General features: G+C 33.1%; 1 protein-coding gene, 1 non-coding gene and 1 pseudogene across 3 annotated transcripts; 2 read left to right on the top strand and 1 right to left on the bottom strand.

Moving 5' to 3' along the window:
* The first annotated feature begins 7,523 nt into the window (after window positions 1–7,523).
* Window positions 7,524–7,596, top strand: TRNAR-ACG (transfer RNA arginine (anticodon ACG)). The gene has a single exon. It is a non-coding gene; the product is annotated as a tRNA-Arg (tRNA).
* A 923-nt stretch (window positions 7,597–8,519) lies between these two features.
* LOC110660871 (protein LNK2) lies at window positions 8,520–16,995 on the top strand. Of its 2 annotated transcripts, none has more exons than XM_058152103.1 (8): window positions 8,520–8,849; window positions 11,207–11,549; window positions 11,636–11,753; window positions 12,298–12,616; window positions 12,718–12,807; window positions 14,538–15,260; window positions 15,332–15,486; window positions 16,146–16,995. In XM_058152103.1, exons 1-8 carry the CDS (start codon window positions 8,826–8,828, stop codon window positions 16,504–16,506), a joined length of 2,133 nt encoding a protein of 710 aa, XP_058008086.1. In that variant the 5' UTR covers window positions 8,520–8,825; the 3' UTR covers window positions 16,507–16,995. The 2 variants fall into 2 exon arrangements, with proteins under 2 accessions (XP_058008086.1, XP_021675013.2); XM_021819321.2 differs by having other exon boundaries at window positions 8,521–8,849; window positions 11,633–11,753.
* A 656-nt stretch (window positions 16,996–17,651) lies between these two features.
* Window positions 17,652–21,041, bottom strand: LOC110660881 (putative disease resistance RPP13-like protein 1; annotated as a pseudogene).
* Window positions 21,042–26,252: the final 5,211 nt, after the last annotated feature.

Genomic DNA, 26,252 nt, shown 5'->3' with positions numbered 1-26,252 from the left:
TCAGTTGCCTGCATGACATAACTAATCAGCAATATGTATGGTGGCATTTCCTGGAATAGTTCCAATCCATAATTGACTGGCGCTATGTTCTAGGGAAAATCATCTACAACAACAATCTTCAAGGAAGGTCTCCTGAGTATGCAAAGGAAATCAAATCCCTATTCATCCTTCATCGACCATTCTTCAGAAATCCTGAAGGCATGCTTTGGACTCAGAACTTGACTTATGAATGGCGAACTTATCTTACATCCATAAAATCTAAGCCAATGGATTCAGTTCTGCACAAACAATTGTCTTCTCATCTCTGTGAGATCAACAATTATCAACCCATGGTTCGAATAACTGATTCAACCTCAATTGGTCTAAAGCCTCATCCAGAACAAGTCCCTGATTATGACATTACCTTTCAAGATTCTCAAGATCCTATAGAAGATGACCCCATGCAAAATTATGAAGAGATGAACCAGGATAAGTCACGTGAAGATCAGTCAGGGGTCAAAAGCATGTTTGGAAAAGATATTGACTCTGATGACTCAAATTATCTCAACTTTAATCTGAGTCCAAGCCAGAACTCTTGCTGAGTTATTCTTAGACAAAAAGAGCTGATATTGTAACACCCCTATTGGTATAGCCTGGAATATTTCACTGTTCCGGTGACCGGTGTCGGTCCGGACAATTAATGGGATTAGGGCCACACTTAAGACAACTTGAGAAGCCATAAACACAAATAATTAGTAATGTTTAATTAGTTAACTATAAATAAGAAAAACAGAACATAAGAGGTTAAACGAGCCGAGAGTCACAGCGATGAGTGACCTCCTCGAGAACGACTGCGAAGTCATTTTAAACTCAAATTTCGAACCGTAAAAAGTGACGCTGCGGTCCTTAGGACCCTTATGGACATAGTGAAAAAGAGAAAATCACGAAAAAGAACTGTTAAGTTAGTCAAATAATTAGGTCAGGGAGCCGGAAGAAATATTGGATTATTTGCAATCCGGGATGAACCGGCGAGGGGCAATTTGGTCAATTGACCCCGAGAGCTGACTCCTGACTTAACTGTCAAATAAAATCGGAGAAAAGAAAATTTCGGAATCGAGAATTAAATTAAAGAACTAATAAAAAAAATAAATAGAAAAAAAAGAAAAGGAAAAGGGTTGGAAAAGTCAAAGGGATGACATCATGTATGATGTCATAAAGGTTTAATTTAATTATTTTATTAATTAGGAAATTTTGGTCTTCAAAAAAGGATAAGACTAAGGAAAATAAAACAAAAAAAAAATTTAGAAAAGTCTCTTCTTCCTTCCATCTTGCCGCCCCATCACTCCCAAATTCCCTCCATGAAAATTTCTTCCTTTAAGCTTACATTTAAGCTTAATTCTCTTTGTTTAACCTTCATAACTTCCTTAAATACCTCACTAGAACCTTTAATCTCAACTTAAACACAAGAAAGAAAGAGGAAAGAAAGAGAACAATTGAAGGCTTGGCATTTAAATTGAGGTTAATATGCTAAACCCTTTATTTATCCATTCAAATGCATGTTTAGGTAATTAAGTGAGCTTAGAACTTGATTTAAATGAAACAAATATGGGGGAAGAATTAAACTGAAATTTCGGGCAGCTTGAGAGGAGTATGGTTTGCATGAACATGATGCAATTGAATGAGTTTAGAAACCTTACTTAGTTAAATGATTAACATTAAAATCATTAGAAGTAGTTAAATGCAAGAGTTAGTGAGATTAGGGTTTCAATGCTAGGGTTTATGAACCAAAATTTGGAGAAATGCATAAATGGCATGTTTAACCTATTGTGAAATGAAATAATGGTCAATTATGACCAAATAAGTTGTGTGGGATGGTAGGAAATTAAACCAAATTCGTAGGTCAATGCAGCATGACCAAACCTACTTTGAAGGACCAAAACTCAAATTTTACAAGCCTAATGGATATGCCACCAATTGAAGATGAAAATAGACATAAAAGAGCACAATTTTCATTAAGGAACCATGGCCAAAAACTGACCAAAACTTGGTGAAACAATTGACCAAAGTGAAATGATAGCAGTCACATCGCACTAAATCGACCAAATGAACAAGAATCGCTCATTTGGTCATAACTCGAGTTAGACAGGTCAAATTGACCTGAAATTTGGCCAGGGGTTAGAGGGCATATAGATCTAAAACTTTCATGAAGAACATCACTCCAAATTATGCCATTAACCCATTCAGATTATTGAGCAAAGTTAGGTTACCAAACCTGCAACTCTGCAGAATTTTCATTGAGCAGCAATGTTTGGATGGCTATAACTCCCTCTAGAAAACTCGGATTTAGGTGATTCTTGAACCGATGGAAACCTAAGACATAGTAGAACATTTTATATGAAGAAAGTGAGACCAAATTATGAACTTAACTTGATCAAATTATTGACCAAAGTTGGACCAAAATCTGCCAGAATCCAAAATTGCAGTATGAACAGTGCACGTGAACAGTAAACTTATTTTGACCATAACTTGAGTTACAAAACTCCGATTGAGGTGATCAAAAAATGAGAATACACTTAAGACAATAAGGAACATTTTCTATGAAGGAAGTTTTGTTAAATTCCAACAGTAGATCGACCAATGGAATAGTACAACTTCGGAGAACCAAAACCGAAAATTGGCAATTTTGCCAAAATGACCTAAGCTTTAAACAAATGACCAAAACCAACAAGTTTGGTGACCAAAATGTGGTATGTGGGTGAAGTTGGAGTTCCCATACCTATTAAGCTTTAGAAAGTCAATAATTTGACTTGAATAGTGCAGTGAATAGTAACCCAAAACACAAAATTTCGAGAACGTCGAATTTAACACGTTAGAGCTAGGTAAATGTGAAGTTAAGTTTATTTTGGATTTATTTTAAGTTTTAGTATCGAAACATTGGAAAATTTCGTGTTTCAGTGGAAAAGAATACCGGGACAGAATCCGAGGAGTCGAGTCAAGGCCAACAGGCGACTCGTTTGAGGTTTGTGCGCAACATCACTATGCTTTAAAATATATTGATAAAGTGAATGAAATATGTATTTTACATTTGCTTTGAATTATTGAGAATTTATTTGTGACATTAGTTATGATGTTTTGACTTAAATTGTGAAAGTTATTGTATATTTTTGAAATGACAATGTTTAGCAAATTATTAAGATAAGTTTTGAAACCACAGTGTCATGACCATATATTTGAACACCTCACTAGCATGACTAGTAGAGGTAATTAGTTTCGAATTTTGATTCCTTCTCTGGAGAAGTGTTGAGGTGTGCCAGTAGAAGAGGATGTGAATGGATATCCATATATTTGAGCTAGCTAGCCTTGTGATATGATTTCTCTTTAGCCTCTAGCTATTGAGATTCATATGATTTCTCTTTAGCCTCTGGCTATTGAGATTCTATTTGTTTCGAATGGCGTGATCTAACTGTGGGTTTTATGAAATGTGTTTTGATACTTTGAAATGAACTTGGTTTACATGTAAAATCTTACAATGCATGATTGTATTTAATTTTCATGTTTAGCCAAATTTTTGAATGAATGTGCTTTAAGTTTTGCATAAAGATTATTTTAGTATATTGTGCACCACTGAGTTCTAGTACTCAGCGATAGCTTTTATTGCTGTCGCAGATACAGAGACTAAATGAGCAGCAGACTGAGCTGCTAAGGTGTGTGAAGTCATCAGCTTGAAGCCTTCGGGTATAGTTTCTACCCTAACTGTAAATACTTCTTTTGATGTATATATTGCACATAAATGTATGGACATGTAAAAATGGGTCTTGAGTAGCTTGTACACAAATTTGTATGAAGTTTGTAATAAAGTTTAGTTTGTGTTTCTTTTGATATAAATTTGTAAGGTTTTGTATAAATTATTTTGTTTTTAATGAAATATGAATGATATTGATTGACAGTACTTTGAGAATTATTGAACTTGTGAATTTTGAGAAATTGATTGAGTTTGATTGTGAAACCGAAGTAGTGGTTGAGAAAAACTTTTAGAAGTACTTTTTACAGGTATTCGAAGAACGGTTCTCTCAAAATACAGAGGAAACTCTGTCAAAATTTGTATAAAATTTGCGAAAAACTAAAATGGCCAAAAATATTAATTAGTTTTAATTTCAACTAAATGTTTTAAATATTTATTAGAAATGCTCACCACTTATCAAAAAGAAGAAAATTGTTTTAAAATCCCTTGTAGGGTACTTAATGAGTTATCGGTAGGTGAAGTTCGGTAGTTCATTAGGTATTCTACGGGATCATGTTATGCCTTACAGAGGGGTAAGGTGTGACACATATTGTTTGCTTCATTAAAGTATGAGTGTCAGAGCATCCAAGGCACTTTGTGTCCTTTATTAAAGTATGTACTCTGTCTTTATTAAAGCCTGTACGTGCTAAGCATATCTGATGCTCCTTGTCTATTTTATAAGTGAACTATCAAATATCAGTACTGTAAAGTGATTCTCCTCGAGAATCACGAGGGTGTGTTTTATCCTAGCTCCTCTTCTATATAAGGAGCCTGTTGTATATGATATTCTCAAAGTGAAATTAATAACATCAACTCTTTCTTAAAATCCTTAAGGCTTTTTGAAAGGTTTCCTTCATCCTGAAAATCTAAAATTATATTATGCTCATACAACTTTTTGCCAAGACATAAATATGTTATGCACTTGCCTCTTTATGAGATCTTGTACATCATAATATGTTAGTTCAATATTTCATTGCTACGATCCTCTCAATCTAACTTTACTATAATGATACAAAAGGGCACTGCTTGAGGTTTGTTGCCATGGAGGGCATTGTTTGACCTTGCATTGCATGAGTGTCATTATATTAAGGTTGGATTAAGAGGCTCCGGACCTACTATTGTAAAGAAAATGTTTATAGATGTATATATTTGTATTATATAATTATTTCTTGAAATAAATTAAAAATAAAAATAAAAATAATTAAAAATAAGATAAGAAAATATTTAATATATCCAAAACCTAATTAATTAATGATTTATGTATTCATTATATCTTTTTATGTGTAATTATTTAGTTTGTTCCATTCATTATTCTAACTAGAACATAAACATTGTTTGGAGTTTATGCTTGACATATATAATAAATTAATTATTTATCAAATTGAGTAATTGTTTACCAATAGAATAGAAAACAAAATAGATATTTTCAACTTAATTTATGTAGACAATATGTTAGATTTTTTTTTAATTAGTTATGGTAAAACATGATTTATGGACATTTATATTGAATATTGTAATTTTGTATTAGACTAATAACATTATTATATAGGATTTTATGTTATGACTCGATTCAACCCCAGTTTAATATCAATTGAACTTTAAGCTCTTAACCTTCTACTTTCACTGGTTTTTAGACTAGGTTGGGTCTAAAAATCATGATGTGAATTGATTATTTCATGTAATATCTTGTATGGAATAGCCAAAGGTAATTACTAAATCTCAAGGATAAAAAAGCTATAATTCGGTGGACTCCATCTTTAATTATATGTTTATTTCTTACTAAATTATTATTTTATGTAAGATTATCGTTGTCACGTGATATTTACTGTATAAAGATTGTCATGCTTTATAATTATAGCAGTTATTATTATCTTTTATGCTGATTGTTTAATTTTATTTTCATATTTAATTTTCTTTTTATTTTTGTTGAAAATAATATTATGATTAAAAAATTATTTTTTTAAATGATTGTCAAATTTCAAGCCTTCATAATTAAATAAAATTAAAATTTATCATATATATATATTTTTAATTTATGAAAAATTATAATAATATTGTTTTCCTTTAATACTCATACATTTCATAATATATATATATATATATATATATATATATATATATATATATATATATAATGGATTTTTTTGGCAACTCCTTAATATATTCATTGAATATATTATATAATATATTATATATTAATTTTATAAGTCTAATGAACAGATTTTTACTATTGTTAGTTGAATTATTTTTTATTGAACTAATTGATAATTTAATTTAAAATTAAATAATTAAATAAAATTAAAATTAAGATTTTAAAATTTATAAATTATTATAATTGATGAAAAATATTTCATTTAACATATATATTGATGTAGCATATCAAAAGACTTAATTTAATATAATTAAAATAAAAATACTCTATTAATTAGTTTATTTTAAATTTTAAAATAATGTTAGAAAGCTAAGTCTTTAAAAATGTCTTATAAGGATAAGTCATTTTACTTCTTAAAAAATTGTCATATTGTATTTTAAAAGATTAAATTAGTATAATTTAAAAAGTAATAAAAATAATCTGTTAATCAACTTGTTTCAAATTTTAAAAATTAAATGGTATATGTCCTTATATATTTGCCAAATATAAAATTATATAAATTATTATTAAAATATAAAATATTATATTATCAAATATTTATAAAAATAATATATAGAGAAAAATAATTAATAATTATATAAAAAATACAAATTGATTTTGATAAGTGTATAACTTTTCAAAATTTAAATTGTATTTAAATTATGTTTAACACGCACGCACATATATGTACACGCAGTTTATAAAAATAAACTATTTGGTGTCTTCAAAAACTGTCAAGTAGCATATTGGAATGCTTAATATTTCTAAAAATAAAATAAAAATAATGTATTAATCAATCTTATTAAATTATGCTATTAAAGTAATTAACTAAAAATTTTAACAATAACAAAACTTTGTATATTTTTAAATTATAAAAATAAATATTAATTTTTTTAAAATGAAAAGTAATTCACTAAACGCATGGGCAATAAGAGTAGTTCAATTAGCTAATTAGTATTAAAATAATTAAGAACTAATTTGACAGGGCATAATGAATATAATTGTAATAGAATAATAAATAAATTTTCATTTTAATTTATTTTTTAATTATATTATATTATATTTATTACATTATTCAAAATATACACTAAATTTATATAAATGGTATATTTTGAATATTTTTCAAAAATTATAAAAAAAATCATACTGCATTCGAATTGGGCTTTTGAGAAGTCCATTGAGCTTCCAATTAGGCCTTAAAAAAAAAAGATAACAACCACTAATGCGATGGTATGTATCAATTCAATATGATAATGTGGTAAATTAATTTTTATTATTATTTTAATTTTTTTTTTTGTATTGTGTAATAATGGTAAATTTTGTCAAAAATATTATATGGTATATAAAAAAAAATAATATTTACAGAAAAATTAAAATTGTCAAACAATAAAATTGTATAGCTAATTAATATGATTTTTTTATTATAAAATAAAAAATATTTTAATTGGTACTTAAAAAAAAACAAAAATTTAAAAAACACAAGTCATGAATTAAGTAATCAGTAAAACCCGACCGATCAGCCAACAAATTCTTAGGACTGATTGAGTCGGTTTGTACTGCAGGATCACGGTGGGGGCGGGCTGGAAGCAAATTTACTTTCAAAATGCTCTATCCATGTGTATCTCCAACAAGGACTCCATGGCCCAATGGATAAGGCGCTGGTCTACGGAACCAGAGATTCTGGGTTCGATCCCCAGTGGAGTCGTTGTATTTTTTTTTTTGCCAATTATTTAAGTCAAATATTATTATATTCACATAATTTATTTATAGTTTCAAAAAAAAAAAAAACTTATTTATGCTAATATATTAAATTATAGCATTCATTTTAAAAAATAAATTACACTTATCTATTTAAAAAAATATATATATATATTCTCATTACAAAATGCTCCTTTATGATTTTCCTATTATTTTTTCACAAGACAAATTCACATAAAATTATTAAACTTGTGGACGCTCTTCAAGTCAAAAAAAGCGAGAGGCCACCTTGCATGACTTGTTGAATTGAATATTATTTTTTTCATAGTGTTGAATTGAATATTACAAAAACAATAAAATGTCAAATAAGCTAATTCCCTAAGCTGCATGTTACTCAAAATTTTTTTTAAAGAATTCAAGACTAGTATATGAATCCCTTAAATGGATAATACACATAATTAAAAAAAAAATTTTATTTAAATTTAATTTATTATAAATTTAATATATTAATATATATAATTTATATATTTAATAAATAAATTCTATCATACATATCTCAAATAAATAATAAATTGAATCTTAAAAAAAATTCTAAGAGGTACTAGTCACAAATTTTCTATTTTAATTACTCTTAAACCCTTATTTTAACGTCCAAAGCTTTGATAAGGGCACTTCCGACAACCGACCCATGAGCATGACAATAACCCACCAAGCAATCTCCACCACAATTTTAGTACGCCCGCTAAATTCAAAATTCACATGAAATGCAAATGAAATTCATATCTAGTTTTATTTTTAGCCAATCACATTTCAGTATTTGATCTGCTTCGCTCCTGACCACAACTTTAGATACTCTACTGAACACGTGTCAATTAATCAGCCATTCATTCCACGTGAGTTTCACGTGAAGTACTGGGTTCCACTTCCCTTTGTCCTTTCCCTCCCTCAACCTCTGCTTCTCTGGAAAACTCTGTTACTGTAACCTCTTTTGCATGCCCTTCTTTTCTTTCCTTTTTCCTCTTCTTTTAGTTTCCTTTGTACTCTGTTAGCGGAAATTGACAAGTGTTCCAATGTTTTTCTTTGGATTTTTGGCTTGAGACTTTGATGCTTTCTTTGGTGTCATCACTGTGCTTGTTTTTTTGAAATTTTTTGAGGATTTGGCGATGTGTAGAATAGTTCTCGAGCGTTCCTTTGATTTGGGTTTTCGTTTTGACGTTTCTTGTGATTTTCTCAGCGATGTTTAACTGGAACGACGAAGAGGTAACCCGCTTTTCTTTTTCTTTTTCTTCTTTTTCCCTACTTTTTTTCTTTGGCTTGTATGTTTATCCCTGTTGCAAAGAACCCATTTATATTTTACTTCTTTTATATATGAAGTTGAAATTTTGAGTTTCCTTGCTTTCTTGAGTGTTAAACATGATTTATGGGAGAAATTGAGGTGAATCGGTTAAGACTTTAGATTGCTTCCTTGTTGTTTTAGAATGTGTGTATGTGTAGAAACATTTTCTGGGTAATTTTTCATATGGTTAATTCCTCAAAGTTCTTGATTTGATCCGAAGGATTGCAGAAATGATGCTGAGATCTTACTTCTGTAAAAGTCTGATTCTCAACTTTAGTTGGTGCTTATAAAATTCTTGTCTTTGTGTTTATGACGGTCGTGGCTTAGTTTTACGTTAAGGCAATATGACAGCAATATATTATAGGCAATTCTGTTCAGATGAAAAGAGTTTTCAGGTTTCCCGTTAAATGATCGGAAAGTTTATCGGAAAGTTTAAAGGAATTAGCAAGTGCTTTCAAACTTTGAAGTGGTTTTTTAAAGCCAAAATGACATGCTTCTCTTGAACATTGGACCTTATGAACAGGTATTGATTTAGTTGACACTTAATAGGGGGTTTCAGTGGTAAATTTATGAGAAGAAAGCAAAGATAAATGTGTAACAAGGAAGTCCTATACTTTGCTCTGCATTGGAAAAGTGGAAATAGAATGGAATTTTCACCGTATACGAAATGCTTTTAGGAAAAATAAAATGGAGAAGGGCCATTCTGAAGAAATATCATGAAAAAGGACTTCAGAATTAGGATAGTGTACTAGGGTGATGCCCATCTCTATAATTTTATAATGTGTGAAGGCCATTGATGGTTTGAAAGTCAGATATTTTGGGAGAACATTTTCAAGGGATTTTCTATCCTACATGAGTTGGCTTAATTGCTTCGCTATAAATTATTGTTCTTTCATTAATGTGACCTTTATTGGGAATGTGATATTCATGAAGAATAGGCATGTAGGGACTTGGCTTCCATTAGTGCCTTTCTTCGCTGTCTTTACCGAGCCTACATAAACAGCTATTATGAGAAGTCTACGAAGGAGAGAGAGGAGGAGACTTTCATTGCAAAGGAATTTGCAAGACTGAAGCTCCTTTGAAGGTTGCATTCTCTTTGTGGTCTGATTGCACATGAACTTTGGAACTTAAGGCGGAAAGGATAGGAATAAAGGAAATACTAATATCTGTAAATTTAAACCTGTAAGTTGCTCCAGAAACACTGTTACGAAAGTGAGATAAGTTAGTATGTGTTGGGAATACTTGTCCCTTGTTGAGAAAATACAAAGATGAAAGAGTAAATATAAGTGGTTGGGTTGAAACCTTAACTTGGCTAGTCATTTTAATGTGTAAAGCAATTACAAAAGTTAACATGGTATCAGAGCCTATTTGGATTGTTGTGAATACTTGCCCCACATTGAGATATGCCCTAAGGATGCTAGGCTTGAAATTTTTTGATATTAGATCAGGTTATTGTTCAAGGTTTTAGGGTTGAGAGATTGATTTGGGATTGTCTAGGTTGTAGCTTAAGGGGAAAAACAAATCAAATCTTTGGGATTCTACCCAAATGGTTTGCTTCTTCCTCTTAGCTTAACTAGTTTGACACTGTATGGGAAGCTTACTAAACCTTCTCATGTTCCACACAAGAAATTTGGTTGTAGCATCTTGAGGGTTTGGATATAAACCTCCAACTTCTTGGTTCTTGAGCTGGAGGGACCCTGTGGCTTGTTTCTTCTTTTCATCTTGACCAACTTTCATTGCTTGGTGAGCTCAAACTCATTCATTTAATCTAGACCCTACTGAACATTAGTCTCACCAATTTCATCATGAGCCAGCTACAGCTCATTCTGGAACTTCTGCCATGGTACCTTTAACCTTTTCCTTTTTGAAATTGTTTTACCAGAACAAAAATTCTGATACTTCAATTCTTACAGCACTTTTTTCCTGCAGGGATTGCATTCTTCTGTTGATCACTCTTCCTCTCATTACTTTCTTTGTCCACCCCTCAAAAACTACAGTTAGAACCATGCATGGGTTATCTCAAACTCCTTTTTTTTTAAAAAAAAAAAATCTTGCTTTTAAGGGCATTACTTGGCATCTTTTGAGTTTTTTAAATAACTTTCTTTGATACATACAACATTGAAGGTTGTTATCTGTCTCTCATAAGGGGAAAAAAAAACTGATTGCTCTGCTCCAAATGTTATATTTCAACATAAATTGGCAACTATTTGTTAGCATTATTCTTGTCGTACATCATTTACCATGATGGCACTTAATACTGGCTTCTTTCTTTGTTTTTCAGCTTACAGATATAATATGGGATGAGGCTGGTGAGAGTGATGACCATATTGTGCCCTATCCAGAGGCAAGTGAAGAGTATTCCAAGAATCAGTGGAGTCAAGAAGCTAATAACTCTAAGTTTAATGAACATAAGGCACCTGGCGCTAAAGTTGATATCCATGGCAGGAACGTGGACGGCAATTTAAACTTTGACTCCAGTGAAGGACCTTCTGCCATTGGATTTGGCATAGACTCATGGCCTAACCTGTCCTTATCAACTGTTGCCAAAGCTGATCAGGATTCCTTGGATACGTCAGTATCTAACAATTTAACTGAAATTACAAAATTTGATTCTTCCGGAGGTGGTGAGATATCATTTACTAGAATAAAAAAGTAGATAGCATGATGTGGATCATGACATCATTTTAATAATGGGATTTTCTTACAGCAGAGACAGTTCAACTTGATAAGGAGACTGAAATTTTTCAAAAAGTTAAAGAACAAGGTGATTTCGTTGATTATGGCTGGGCTAACATTGGAAGCTTTGATGACCTTGATCAAATTTTTAGGTAAAGAACAATATCTGTTTCTTTCTCCCTTCTAATGTGCAGCAGGCAGCTGTCAATGGGCATTTCCAGAGGAAGGGGGAACTTAAACTGAGTCCCCCAACTCCCCATGCCTTAAAGGTGTGAGTAGTAACAATCAGGCCATACCTGATTAATTTCTGCTCCTTAATGAAGCATTGTCTTGACAACATCATGATTTGGAACCTAAATAGTTTTTAATTATAGATGAAACATTTTATTGACTGTGTATTTTGAATTCAGAAAATTGAAAATTAAGCATGTCATAGAATAGTTCTGCCATCATGGAGAGACCGCCAGTCTCTTTAGAATGTAGTTTGACCTGAACTTCTCGCATCTGAGTCATTTGCTCTAAATTTATCTGAACAATTTGTTTGGAATTTGGTCAACATGTCAGTGGTAGAAGCCTGGAAGGATTTCCTGCTCTTGTATTCTTCTCTTTCACTATGCTCCTATACCTTTTTTTCCCCATTCCCCTTTGCAATGATAACCATCTGACTCAACATCCTCACAAGTGGTGATTTTGCAGCAATGATGATCCTATATTTGGCACCGTAAGTCTCAGTAATGCTGATGAGCTCTGGTCTTCTTCTAAAGATGCAACTAACAGTCCAGGAAAGTCCTTTCCCATTTATGCGGGCTCTCCATCTTTGGGGTTAGGGCCTTTAAAGAATACATCTGAGAATTCGGAGATTAAATCTGAGTGTGTACAAGATGATGACCACACATATACACTTGACTATGGGAAACTGAATGATCCTGCATCTCATGGTCTGCAGAATGCATGTGCTGTCCTGGATCATGTAAAATATGCCGGAGGTAAAAGTAAGCCCACGGTGAAGGAGCAGGTATCAAAAGTAGAAAATTTGAGTGAAGATTGAATTTATTAATGTTTCTTGCCTGAGGGGACTGAAGAAGCTTAATTTTTTGTTTAATTTGGCTTTTGCAGAATGATTTGACCATAATGGGAAAGAACACTGCAGTAAACTCTCAGCGTACTGTGGAAAATGTTGCTGCACCAAATGAATTGGCAGATAAGGTTTCCCTCCATCTCACATTTTATCTTTTCAATCTAAATACATGATTAGCCAGTTAATGATCTCTACTTTCTGCCTCCTGCTTCCGGTTTTCTTACACACATAGAAACGCTAATATGATTTGGGTTTACATTTACAAGCAAAAATTGACTAGGATTGTTCCCTTAAATGTTGTTCTCTTTTGCAGTTCTTTTTATGATATGGGAAAGAAAAAATAAAAACAGAAAGAGTAAATAGATTACACCTCCAATAGCCAAGATAGTTTGTGTGTTTTTTTTTTTTTTTAACTCTTCATATATGTTGAGATTTCTGGAGTTTAACCTTGGATGAAGTCTGTCCTTGTGTGCTCATTTCATGCAAAGCCCTTCAAAACCTTCATCAGGAGAACTACTGGAGCCTGGATTATAATATGTAGCAATCTGGCTCATTGGAAAAACTTAGTTTATTAAATGCACCTCAAAAAAATTCCATGCCTATATATTTCAACTTCAAAATTATGGTGCTTCCGTGACACATGAGCATTACTTTAGTGTTTGCTGAATCATTTTTTTTAACGGAGATTGGATTTGTTTGGAAGAACACTAAAGATGTCTTGTAACGCATTTTGCTTGTTTTTAGCTTGCTTTGACAAGAAATATTTCCAACGTAGACAATAAGGCGTGTAAACTATAAAGAAACAAAGCAAACATATAAAATACCAATATTCAACTAGTTTACCCTCTCCACAACCACAGGCATGTCATACTATCATCAATTCATATAATCATTAATTACAAGTTCAAAACTATACTATCCATAAACTCAATTACACCCTCACAAAAAACTGTTCATAGTAAATACATTAGTAGTCCTCTCAATCTCCTCTAGACATAACCCAATATATTTACTACTACAACTACTACACCAGGGGGTCTTCAACTACAATGGATAATAAAACCTTCCTCTTGGATTATGCTCTTTAACTACCTTATGCTGAAACTTCTCTCTCGTGAGACTGCAATGGGCAAAAGCCCCTCATTAATGAGCAGAGCTAAGTCTTCAAAAATTGACAAAGTCCCTCTCTATAATAGGCTGAAATCTTGGGCGAAGTCACTCTCAATGGGCAAAATCTCTCTCCATGGGCAAAGCCAAATAACTTTTTCACCATTTTCCTATTTATAATGTTAATTCCTTAATCCTAATCTGATTAGGAGTCCCACTCAATTTAGGAATAACATTAAAATAAGAGTTCTAATTTATATAAGAAATACTCCCGTTTAAATTAGCAAATGGTCTTCCAAATGAACTGGGATTTTGGGTCATAAATCTAACAAATAAAAGTACTGAGTTATTATGAATTGGCATACATCTGGCATGAAATCCACTGGTCTTTCCTTGAAGTTGTCAATTATATTTGCTTTGGATAGTTTGACAAATCCATCCAGACATAATAATGGTGTTTCTTGAGAAACATAGTTCTGTTTTGCATATATCCGCATTGCATAATATCTGTGTGTATATATTAAGACAACTTTAAGCATTCCTCATGTCATACGGAGAAGGGGGACTTTCATCAGTTTACTAACCATTGTGGTCATATTTACAGAAAAGCATGAGAAGAATTAATCCTTATAATTTGCATGCTAAATTTGAATTTTAAATGTGTCTTCCTCCACTGGACTTGCCTACCTCAAAGTTGAAATGTTAACCTATTCAAGTAGTTAATTTATTTATATATTTTTCAAATGAACAGGTTTATAAGCAAAAGAAACCCTTGAAACGTCGGAAAAGGTTTGAAGAACAAAGTGAATTAACTTTGTACCAAGATTTGTATGGTAACTGGTCTTCAGCTCAGAGCCTATCTGGTCAATTCAAGAGCCAATTTGCACCCACCATGGTACCTTCCTCTCCTTCAGTTCTTAGTCAACCGAGGCCACTACAAGGACCTGAATCATTGCAGTACCAACAGATTTCAAATCCATTAGTGGCCCCTTCTGCCTATGGGACTGTTACAAATCCATATTCTGCCATGCCTGTGCTGTCTCACATTCAGTCTGGGGAATTTAAGCAGCAATCCATGCTTTCTGGTTATGAAGTTTCTTCAGGTAATGCAAATCCTGTAAACAAGTTAGCTGACTTACTGGTAAAACCTCAGACTATGACTCCTCAGGAAAAAATTGAAAAATTAAGGAAACGGCAGCAAATGCAGGCAATGCTTGCTATTCAGAAACAGCAGCAGCAGTTTGGTCATCAAGTTTCCTGTAGTGATCAGTCCATCACTCAAAAATGTTCCCAAGAAAATCAAATTCAGCATGTTGAGGGAGCAGATCTAGAAGTGGAGGATCTAAGCACTCTTCCTGCTTTTGACCCAAACTCACCAGTTGAACATGATGATTCCAACACAATCTCTCTGGCAGTTAATGATTATTCAGCAGAGGACACAGTGCTCTACCGGCTTCAAGATATTATTTCAAAGGTATGCTGACTTTGTTTTCCTTATAGAGTAATGTCGACTTAGTTTCAATGGCAAACCATGTTTTACCGCAGTTGGATGCTAGAATCAGACTTTGTTTACGGGATAGCTTGTTCCGGTTGGCTCAAAGTGCAATGCAAAGGCATTATGCTAGTGATACTGGCAGTACCAACAATAGTAGCAGGGATGAGAAAGTTGTCACAAAAGAGGAAACCAGAGGTCATAACAGGTTGATTTATGCGATTCACTTCTCATTCTCATACTTTATGTATTCAAACACTATGCTGTTTGATTTCTTTTTCTTTTTAGTCTTATGATAAGCGTAAAATGAGGGTCTATTGTGGTGTTACCATTTCCTCTTTCCTTTCCAGTTGGTGGTAAAAGTAGTATAAGAAATTGGTTGCCATTTCCATTTTTATTGGATCTCCTATAATTAAATACATACTACAATATCTCCTTTATCTACTTAAAAAAATCTTCATCAAATTGTAAGTCCTGTTCTGGGAGATGGCTTAATATGTGTGAGCACCTCGTATGGTGCTTGAATAATGAAGTCTGCATTTTCAATGAGAAAATTAATACCATAAATAATGCATAATAGGACAAAACTTTCTTGATGTGCTCTGTTATGTCACTAAGCAAGGGTGTACTGCAAGGACCAGTGAAAAGTCTTCAAATTTTAGAGTTAGAACAAAACTTGCCGATTTTATAATTAGAGAATTACTAATCACACAGTGGATATATGTCTAGACAAAATAATAATAAAACAGGTCTTTTCCCTCTCCAGTCAGAAGATATGAATTATCTAAGTATGCATCAATTTGTTATTGTTAAGGTCATTGCAGGTTACTGTCATTTTCCCATGTTTAATTTTTATGGTATTTGCAGGAATGCTATGTCTGAAGTGGAAACTGAGACCAATCCCATAGACCGTGCTGTAGCTCATTTACTGTTTCATAGACCTTTGGAGTTGTCAGGAAAGCATCCTGATACTCCTGAATCACCTGCTTCTACTAAGCTCCCAAATGAACAGAAATTAGGCATGGCAAAACTGTCAATGGGTTGCTTGCCCGAGGCTCTAAACAGCAAACAGATCTTTTTTCACCAAGGATCTAAAGATCCCTACCCACTGGCTGATCCCCAGCCTGTCAGTCAATGTAAAAGCACAGTTTGCATTGACACCTCAGATGATACACCAAACAATGGGCCTGCAGATGAGGGATCCAAGGATGTGGAAGCCTCTCAATGAGCAAATAAAAAAGTTATGCACTTAAGAATTTCATAAGGGTAATTCCTTCCTTTATCTCTTCCATGATTATATCATGCTTGTATTTACAATATGCGCGGATTTACTGGTAATGCGGATAATTTCTTTTGTTGTCGGCCCAAATTTAATCCTTGTCAAGTGGGAGTTATTGGGGCTTAAACAATGATACTGTGGGGGATTCAAACAAAGCTGGCAGCTGTTGGAAGTGTTATAGTTTGATAACGCTATTTATCTAGAATCCGAATACTGACTGGGCTTTATTCTCTATTAGTGCTAAAGTTGATGACTGTTTAGCGTGTGTAATCGGTCCATTCCATGCTATTGTGTGAAAGATGAAGCTACTTGATAACATCTTAAATATGTCTTAGCAGACTTGATTGTGGCTTACTCTCTGAGAGTGACAATGGCCTGTCTTTTCAATTTTCATCTTCCTGAATCTTTATTTGCAAACATTAGATGATTCATTTTCAAGTTTCCTTTGGTTTCTTTGACAAAACACCGAATCTTTGTCTGATATTAAATTTTTGTCTTCATTTTCTTTTTTTTTTTTTTTTTTTTGGGGGGGGGGGGGGAGGCTCATGGTTCTACATTCTCATTTTAAAGAAATTCCTTTGTGATTTTTAATAATCACGATAGACCATTTGTGATTTTAATCATTTTGTTTTTATTGTCTTTATTGTTTTGTTTATGTTCATTCAAAGAAATTTATTTATGTTCATTCTGGAGTTCTGAGTTAAGAATAAAGAAATCAATGTGATTGGAGTAATAAAAATTATTGAATCATTTGATGTAATGAGCCGTTATGATAAATTGGTCCCATGCGCACGAGAATTTTTTATAATGGCATAAACTAAATAAAAATATTCAATTTATGAAAAACCTCTGTTTTTTAAATTGTCCGTAAAATTAATGTTTGAATTTTAAAAAATTATTTTATAATTGCAATAAAATTAAATTAATTCATCAATTATATGAATGAACTAAAGATGTACTCATTCTAATAAAAATAAAATCATTTAAATGAGAGGTAACTCATGAGTTTTCAATAATTTATGTTAGTGTTATCAAAGGTCATTGTCTATTAAATAACTTCAAAACTGATTCAATGCCACAATGGAAAACAAAGAGGGCAGAATGAAACGAAAGATCATCATAAATGAAAGGAAAAACATGAGGAAAAGAGTACAAATCAAACGCTACTGACATAGATGCAGCTTAACAATTGAATAAGTTATAATACATTGGACGTAGATATGCAAGAAACTCAGCATGACAGTGGAGGCATCCAAATCCATTGACTGCTAACTGATTCTGGAAACACTTATTGGACTTGATGAAGCAGTTGCCCAACTGCCCATATCCTTCAAAAGATCTAGCCTAATAATACTGCGGCCCAAACCTGCATAATGGATGACCAAAATTAGCATATTTCGAAGGAAAAAGCAAAAAGAAAGGGGCAGACGAACAGAAGAAATTTTTGGCCATTGATTATGATCAGTAATGCTTACAGAACCTTTGCTATAATTTATTCTCTGCCTGCAGCATCATTTCAAAGCTTGGACATCATTCAAAAATATCTAATATGCTTTTCAGGAATATGTTTTATCTTTGACCAATCTTCACCTCCTTCTGCACACCTCTCTTCCAATAACGGACACTCCATGATATACAATGAACAAAGCGAAGCTGGCAACCCTGAAGCTGGTAAGCATGCTAGTTTTGGGCAAGACTGTATAGACAAAATTTCAAGATTTCGGGGTTCGTGGAGACGCACAGGAAATGATTCAAGGTTAGCACATGCTGAAAGTCTCAAATTCTTGAGTTTCCCAGCTTCTCTTCAGGGAAAGATACAAGTTTAGGACATTAGGAAATATGCAGCTCCTCAAGAAAGGATAAGTTCTGTAACCCACTAGGTAGACCCTTCAAAGTACTGCACATGTCAATTTAAAGATGTTGCAGCGAACTAGGAAGCCCCTTTTCTGCAAATGACAGTAGCTTTGGACAGCATGAAATTTCCAATCTTTGGAGGGACTGAAGATCTTGTAAGCCTAACTCATCTTGCAATGCCTCGAGTCAGTAAAAACACTTGATTTTGAGATTTTTCAATGTAGTTAGCTGTTGAAGAAGACCATCAGGTAATAAATCTACTCTCCGGAAGTTTAAAATCTCCAATGAGGACAAGGAGGGGAGGAAATGCACTGAACACAATACTGTCTGATGACAATCATCTAGCATCAAATGGTTCAGTGATGGAAATTTTGGAAGATTGTTAATGCTGGGGCAGTTCAAAACAGCAAGATTTTCGAGCACAGGGAATTCTCCATGATCAATCCCTTCCCATTCCTTCAAACTTCCCATCTCTTCGAGCTTTAGTTTCTTCAAAGAAGGGAACCCTTTAATCTTACCCTTCCCATAAAACTCACGACCAATGCTTTCAAGCTTTTGCATCATACATATGGTTAGATATTTGAGATACGGCAGCTGACCAAGAGGAGGGAGGGCTTTACAGTAGCTACAATGGAAGAATTCAATGCTCTCTAGATTAGACAGCGCTGAATCTCCCATCCAATTTGGAAACTTGGCATCAGGATATACATCAATAGTTAATTCTCTAAGGTTGGTATGAGGTGCAAGACATTCAAGCAGCTCCTCATCAATCGCATCCCGCACACGTCGACTTCTACTCCATCTCAGCACCAACTTGTGTATATATTGCTTCCTCTTCAAGCTAGCCTCCTTAGCATCTTCAACATTAAGAACGTCCTCAACCCTATCAATGCAAAGTGTTGCTTGAAGTTCATTCATGTCCTTGAACTCATTGATTCCACTTCCGGTTTCATTTCCAGCAACAAATCTATGCAGCCTTTGCAAAGAAGTAAGTCTCCCAAGGGATGGCGGCATGGATTTAAGATGCCAACATCCAGTCAAATCAAGATGACGTAGATTCACCAAATCCTGTGTACCTTCTGGCAAAATAAGAAGCTTACTGCAATTGACAAGAATTAGTGTCTGCAGATTACAGATGTTGCAAATTGATTTAGGTAGATCCTTGATGTCAGTGTGAGAGAGGTCAAGATACCTCATATGCATTAAATCACCAACTGAATTTGATAATTCTTTTATAGAAATGTGACTCATATCCAATGAACGTAAGCATCTCAAAAAGCGCACAAAATCATGAGGGACCGTCACATTAGAGTTCTCATGTGGTGAAATTTTATTGCAAGGTAGAAGCATTGTCCGCAAGCTTTTTTTTTGTGTAAAAGGCCTCAAATGTAACTGACTTAAATGCGTCAACTAGCACAGATGAATGCCGAACCATCTCTGGGATGTTCTGAAGTTTCTCATGCTCCAATCTGAAGCACATTTCCCCAGCCACCGATTGTGCCAGGTCATGAATCAAGTCATGCATGACAAACTTTGAAAGATTGGTTTTGGATTGTTGAAAGAATGACCTCAACAACAAATCTTCAAAATAGTAAGATGCAATGTCTTCCAAACGCTTCCTTCCCCTAGGATGAACAAACTCCTCTGCCATCCACAGCAAGACTAAATTTTCCTTATTGAAATTGTAATCTTTTGGAAATATTGAGCAGTACATGAAACACTGTTTAAGATGTGCTAGAAGATGATTGTAGATTAGCCTCAGAGCTGGTAAAATTCCATCTTTCTCATCTTCCAACTCTCATATATCACTTTCCAAAATCAACTCCCAACCATAGATTATAGTTTTTGCGTGCAAGAGTCCTCCAAGTGTCCGTGCCGCCAAAGGCAAAACTTTGCATTTCTTCACAATGTCCCTTCCAATTGGTACTAAGTTTGGATGTGTGTAACAATTTTATTATCTTCTTCTTGTCATCATCCCTACCAAAAACCTCAGATTCATCGATCAACGAGCTAGATAGTCTCTTGCTGTCCCTCAATTCTGTAGACGCTACCTGAACTCCTCCTTTCAAACCAAGCTCATCCCCTTCTTTTGCAATTTCATCTAACTTCCCATTGATATCCTCTATCTTATGAACTAATGGAAAATAAGATTCTGATTGAGATTCAGAGCTGGTTACCTTTTTCTTCTGATTAAAGCGAAAAGCTTCTGTTGCAACCTCATCTAGCACATCATCTACATCAAAGGCCAAGTCTTTGAGTTCATCAATCAAATCTTTGACTGCCCAGTTACTGATCTGCTTGGCCTCAGCATCATTCAGCACAAATTGGATTTTTGATAGGGTTCTGTTCAATTTCCTGAGATCCTTATCGATACCAGCTAAAGACTTGAATTTTCTCAAGATCGGTGAATCCAACTTTTGAAGAGCTCCCCGGAAAACAGAAGAAAGAAAAGGCTCTCCTACTGCTGCCATTTACCTTGAACAGCTAAAAGAACAAGTTGAAGGTCCCAGATCCCAGATCGCCTAAAGTGTTTACCATTTTGTGTCTGCAATTCAATTTCATTCTTGAATCGATTCTACAAGGCAATTACATGGAACCAACAAGGAAAAAGGGAAATTTTTTTTTTTTAAAAAAAAAAAAGCCTGCTCAATTTAGTTTAATTATTGCTAAATATTACATCCGTCACTTTTATGAGTCGTTTAAATTTTTGCAATGACGATTAAAAGAATAATTAAATTATTTAAATTATTATAAAATTTTTACAATTTAATTAAATTATTTTTTATTTCACTGTTTAAAAAAATAAATATGAAATTAAAAAAATAAATTAATTAATGCATCTAAAGTTTATTGAGGTATCAAATAATTTAAAAAAAAAATAAATTCTAAAAATAATAAATACAAATGGACAAGATGATAACTATTTGCTTATCATAAATAAACATAAATTAACAGTAAAAAAATAAATAAAAATTATAAATAAAATAAATTAAAAATTATATATTAATATAATATATATTAATATTAATATATTAATTATTATTTATTTTTTACTTCTTAATTTTTATATTAATTTTTTTTTCACTTTATTGTTAAGTTTATTTATTTTTTAATAAATAATTTACTATAAAAGATTTTTTTTGTGAATGTGTCATAATTATTTTTTTTATTTTTATTTAGAAAAGATGAAGAAATAAACTCTATTTTCTCTGAGTTGGTAGTCTATTTTAAAATTATATCAATACATTTCTATATTTTAATTTTGTTAATAAATTTCTTCTTTTGATAAAACTAATTGTTTTACTATTAAAATAAATTGTCAATATAATAGGAGGTTATGATGAGCACAACATTCCTTCAAAACAAGGGTAAAAAATGAATGGGTAAGGCCAGCAAAAACAGTTTCTGCGCAATCTTCACTCAATTGATTAACAGGGTTGCAGCATTCAGAGCCAAGCGAAATCTTGTGACGCCAGCGACTTTTTTTCAACATGGAAATCTTGCAAGCACCTGACAACTTTAGGGGCCCATTTGGGCGGATGACTTACTGGATGATGATGATGATAACGTTGAGCTTCTCAGAACCGTTGTAACCATGGCCGATTTGATGGCTCTCCTTCAGCAGAAGCAAGACCTGTTGGCTGAGCAAACAAGGAAAACAAGAAAAACAGAGAGTTGTTTCGTCATCATTTCAGCGAAGATATATTAAAGCTAAAAGCAATTTGGAGAAGAAAGCATGTGGAATTTGGTACCCTTTTATAGTTAAGGGCTATTTTTTGTATAAATTAAATACCTTTGAACTGAACATTTAAACTGTTTAAAAGCTGTAATAGATTCACCTTAAAAAAAAAAAAAAAAAGGTTAATTGACCACTCTTTTTCATAAAGAACTATTATGCATTTTTATATTTGCAGTAATTTAAATATTGAACATTCTTTTTTAATATTGAGCAAATTATTGTGTATTTATAGTATAAGTTCATAGTTACTCATAAAATATATGAATTTTATTTTGCTAAATTTAAAACTTAATTGCTTTTATACAAGTATTAATTATATTAATTTTTATATATTAAATATATTATATAATTTACTTATATATTGTACTCGAATTTTTTTTAGATTGCCATTGTTTAAAAATTAATTTAAAATAATTTTATCAAATAATTAATTATTTATTTTTAAATTAATTTATAAATTAAAAAAATATTTTAAGTAAAAAAAAAATTAAAAGTAACTAAACACACTTTAAATTATAGTATAATATAATATAATTAAATTTTTTATTGATAATAAATCTAATTAATATGAATATCTGCACTCAATTTCTTATTTTATAAGTTATGATAATTAACAAATTATAATATAAAATTATTATGAGTATTTTTGTGATACAAAAAATTAAAATATATTTTCCGGTGCATGTGTTTTTGATTCACACTTGAGAGAATGGAATACCTTCTCTAATGCTATAAAGGAAAACACAAAGGTCAAAAAGCAACGAAAAGATCATCACAAATGAAAGCTAAAACATGAGGCAAAAATTACAAATCAAGTTCTACAGACATAGATGAAGATCAACATCTGAAGAAGTTTTAATACATTGGACCCAAATACAACTTAGCTCAACTCAATAAAGCCTTTATCCCAAAAATTTAGGGTCGGCTATATAGATTCGCTTTCTCCACTCTAAACGATTTTGGGTTAAATCCTTAGAAATGTGTAATGCTTTTAGGTCATGTTGTACTACTCTCCTCAAAGTCAATTTAGGTCTACCTTTTTTTTTTTTTCTATCCTCTAACCTAATGTACTCTACTTGTCTAACTGGAGCCTCCGTATTTCTACGCTTCACATGACCAAACCACCTCAATCTCAAATTCTCTCAACTTATCTTCAATTGGCACCACTCCTACATTTTCTCTAATACTCTCATTACGAACTTTATCTAGTCTAGTATGGCCACTCATCCACCTTAACATTCTCATCTCTACAACTCTTATCTTAGACGCATACGACTCGTTTAGTGCTCAACACTCACTACTATATAACATAGCCGGTAGTATAGCTGTACGGTAAAATTTTCCTTTCAACTTATTGGGAATCTTACGATCACATAAAACTCCCGTGGCACGTCTCCACTTTAATCATCCGGCTTTAATCCTATGACTAACATCCTCCTCACATCCCCCATCTACTTGAAGGACTGAGCCTAGATATTTAAAGTGATTACTTTGGGACAGTACCACTCCATTCAAACTAACTCCTTCCCTATCACCAGTTTGGCCTTCACTGAACTTGCAATGCATGTATTCTGTCTTCGTTCTACTTAACTTAAAACCTTTTTGACTCTAGAGCACTTCTCCAAAGTTCTAGCTTTCTATTAATTCCTTCTCGTGTCTCATCTATCAGAACAATATCATCCACAAAAATCATGCACTAAGGAATACTCTCTTGTATATATTTCGTCAATTCATCTAAAACTAATATAAAAAGGTAAGGTCTTATGGCTGATCCTTGGTGTAATCCAATTGAGATCAGAAAATCTCTTGTGTCTCCTCCCACTGTGCACACAATAGTAGTTGCTCCTTCATACATATCTTGCAACATTTGTATGTACCTAATAGATATCCTCTTTTGTTCTAACACATTCCATAAGACATCTCTTGGAACACTACCATAAGCCTTCTCCAAATCAATAAAAACCATGTGTAGATCTTTCTTCACATCTCTATATTTCTCCATCAAGCTTTTAATGAGAAAAATCACTTCCATAGTTGAATGACCGGTCATGAAACCAAATTGATTGAGAGAGATAGAAGTACCATGACATAGTCGATGCTCCACAACTCTCTCCCGCAACTTTATAGTATGGCTCATGAGTTTAATTCCCCTATAGTTTGAGCAACTCTGTATGTCTCCCTTATTTTTAAAAATAGGTACTAAGATACTCCTCCTCCATTTATCAGGCATTTTCTTTGAGTTTAGAATCTTATTAAATAATTTAGTTAACCATGCCACTCCCATATCTCCCAAACACTTTTACACTTCAATTGGTATTTCATCGGGTCCACAGGCTTTACCCACTTTCATTCTCTTAAGTGCTTCCTTTACTTCTAAAGATCTAATCCTTCTAGTATAATTCACATTCTTTTCTATTGTTCTATAATCTATATTCACGCTATTACCATTTTGACTATTATTAAAGAGATCATTAAAATAATTTCTCCATCTTTCTTTAATGTCCTCATCTTTCACCAATACTTTTCCTTCTTTATCCTTAATGCACCTAACTTGATTGAGATCTTGACATTTCCTTTCTCTCCTCCTTGTTAATCTATAAATATCTTTCTCCCCTTATTTAGTTCCAAGTTTCTCATATAACTTTTCAAAGGCCTGTGCTCTTGCTTGACTAACTGCCTTTTTTGCCTCTTTCTTTGCTATCTTGTACTGTTCATATGCCTCATTATTATCACATTTAGGTAATTTCTTATACCATTCCCTTTTTCTCTTCATTGCCTTTTGTACTTCCTCATTCCACCATCATTTCTCTTTTGAGGGTGGTCCATGTCCTTTAGACTCTTCAAGTACTTTTCTAGCTACTTTTCTAAGCTTTGATGCCATCTGTATCCACATATCATTGGCTTCCATATCCAGCTTCCATACTTCGGACTCAAGAAGCTCATTTTTGAACTTTACTTGCTTTATTCCTTTGAACTCCCACCACTTTGTTCGAGCTACACTATTTCTTCTGACCTTACTTGAATTGTTCCTAAACTTGACATCCAAGACCACCAACCGATGTTGACTTGTTAAAGCCTCTCCTGGTATGACCTTGCAATCCTTGCATAGAGCTCTATTTGTCTTCCTGATTAAGAGGAAGTCGATTTGGCTTCTATGTTACCCACTTTTGAAAGTCACTAAATGTGACTCTCTTTTTATAAAGTATGTATTTGCTAGTATTAGGTCGTATGCCATAGCAAAATCCAGGATGCTTTTTCCCTCCTCATTTCGACTTCCAAAACCAAAACCTCCATGAACATTCTCATAACCTTGTCTATTACTTCCTACATGTCCATTCAAATCTCCACCAATGAAAACATTCTCTTTATTCGGTATGCTTTGCATTAAATCATCCATATCTTCCCAAAACCTTTGTTTACTCTCACTGTCTAGTCCTATTTGTGGGGCATAAGCACTAACTAGATTTATTGTTTCTCCTTCTAGTACTAGCTTTGCTAGCATAATTCTATCTTCTACTCTTTTCACAGCTATTACTGCGTCTTTCAATGTCTTATCTATGATTATGCCTACTCCGTTCTTATTTCTCTCCTTTCTGATAAACCACAGTTTGTACCCTGAATTACCCACTTTCTTACTTTTCTCTCATACCCATTTAGTCTCATGAATGCAAGCAATATTCACCCTTCTCCTTTCCAAGGTATCCACAAGCTCCATTAATTTTCCTGTAAGTGATCCAACATTCCAAGTACCAACCCTGATCCTTCTCCTAACCTGCTCCTTCCTAATTGGTCTCTTTGTAACACCTTCCCTGTAGCAACTCCGTACATTCTACTGTTCCGGTGACCAATGTCGGTCCGGACAGCTAGAACGTCCAGAAAAATATTTAAACTAAAGTGAGGAATCAAAATTAACTCAAATATTAATGAGAAAAATTTAGGAAAAATTTTAAAAATAAAATACAACCAAGTTAAATGAGCCGGTGCCCTAGCGATGGGTAACCTAGTGAGAAGTTGCGGTTCTCGCAACTAGGAGCCCTAGACCCGGGGGAAAAATTATAAAATAATTTTTGGGACTCCAGAGAAGGGTTATTGAGGTTCTTAT

Source organism: Hevea brasiliensis, chromosome 1 (assembly GCF_030052815.1).
Source record: "Hevea brasiliensis isolate MT/VB/25A 57/8 chromosome 1, ASM3005281v1, whole genome shotgun sequence".
Classification (NCBI taxonomy): domain Eukaryota; kingdom Viridiplantae; phylum Streptophyta; class Magnoliopsida; order Malpighiales; family Euphorbiaceae; genus Hevea; species Hevea brasiliensis.
Note: the sequence above shows the minus strand (reverse complement) of the source record. Positions and strands in the feature narration are given on the sequence as shown.

Coding starts and splice junctions, on each gene's coding strand:
- LOC110660871 (XM_021819321.2), top strand. CDS start 8,826: ATGTTTAACTGGAACGACGAAGAG. Junction 12,808..14,537: donor CAAATGAATTGGCAGATAAG/GTTTCCCTCCAT, acceptor TCAAATGAACAG/GTTTATAAGCAAAAGAAACC. Junction 15,487..16,145: donor GAAACCAGAGGTCATAACAG/GTTGATTTATGC, acceptor TGGTATTTGCAG/GAATGCTATGTCTGAAGTGG.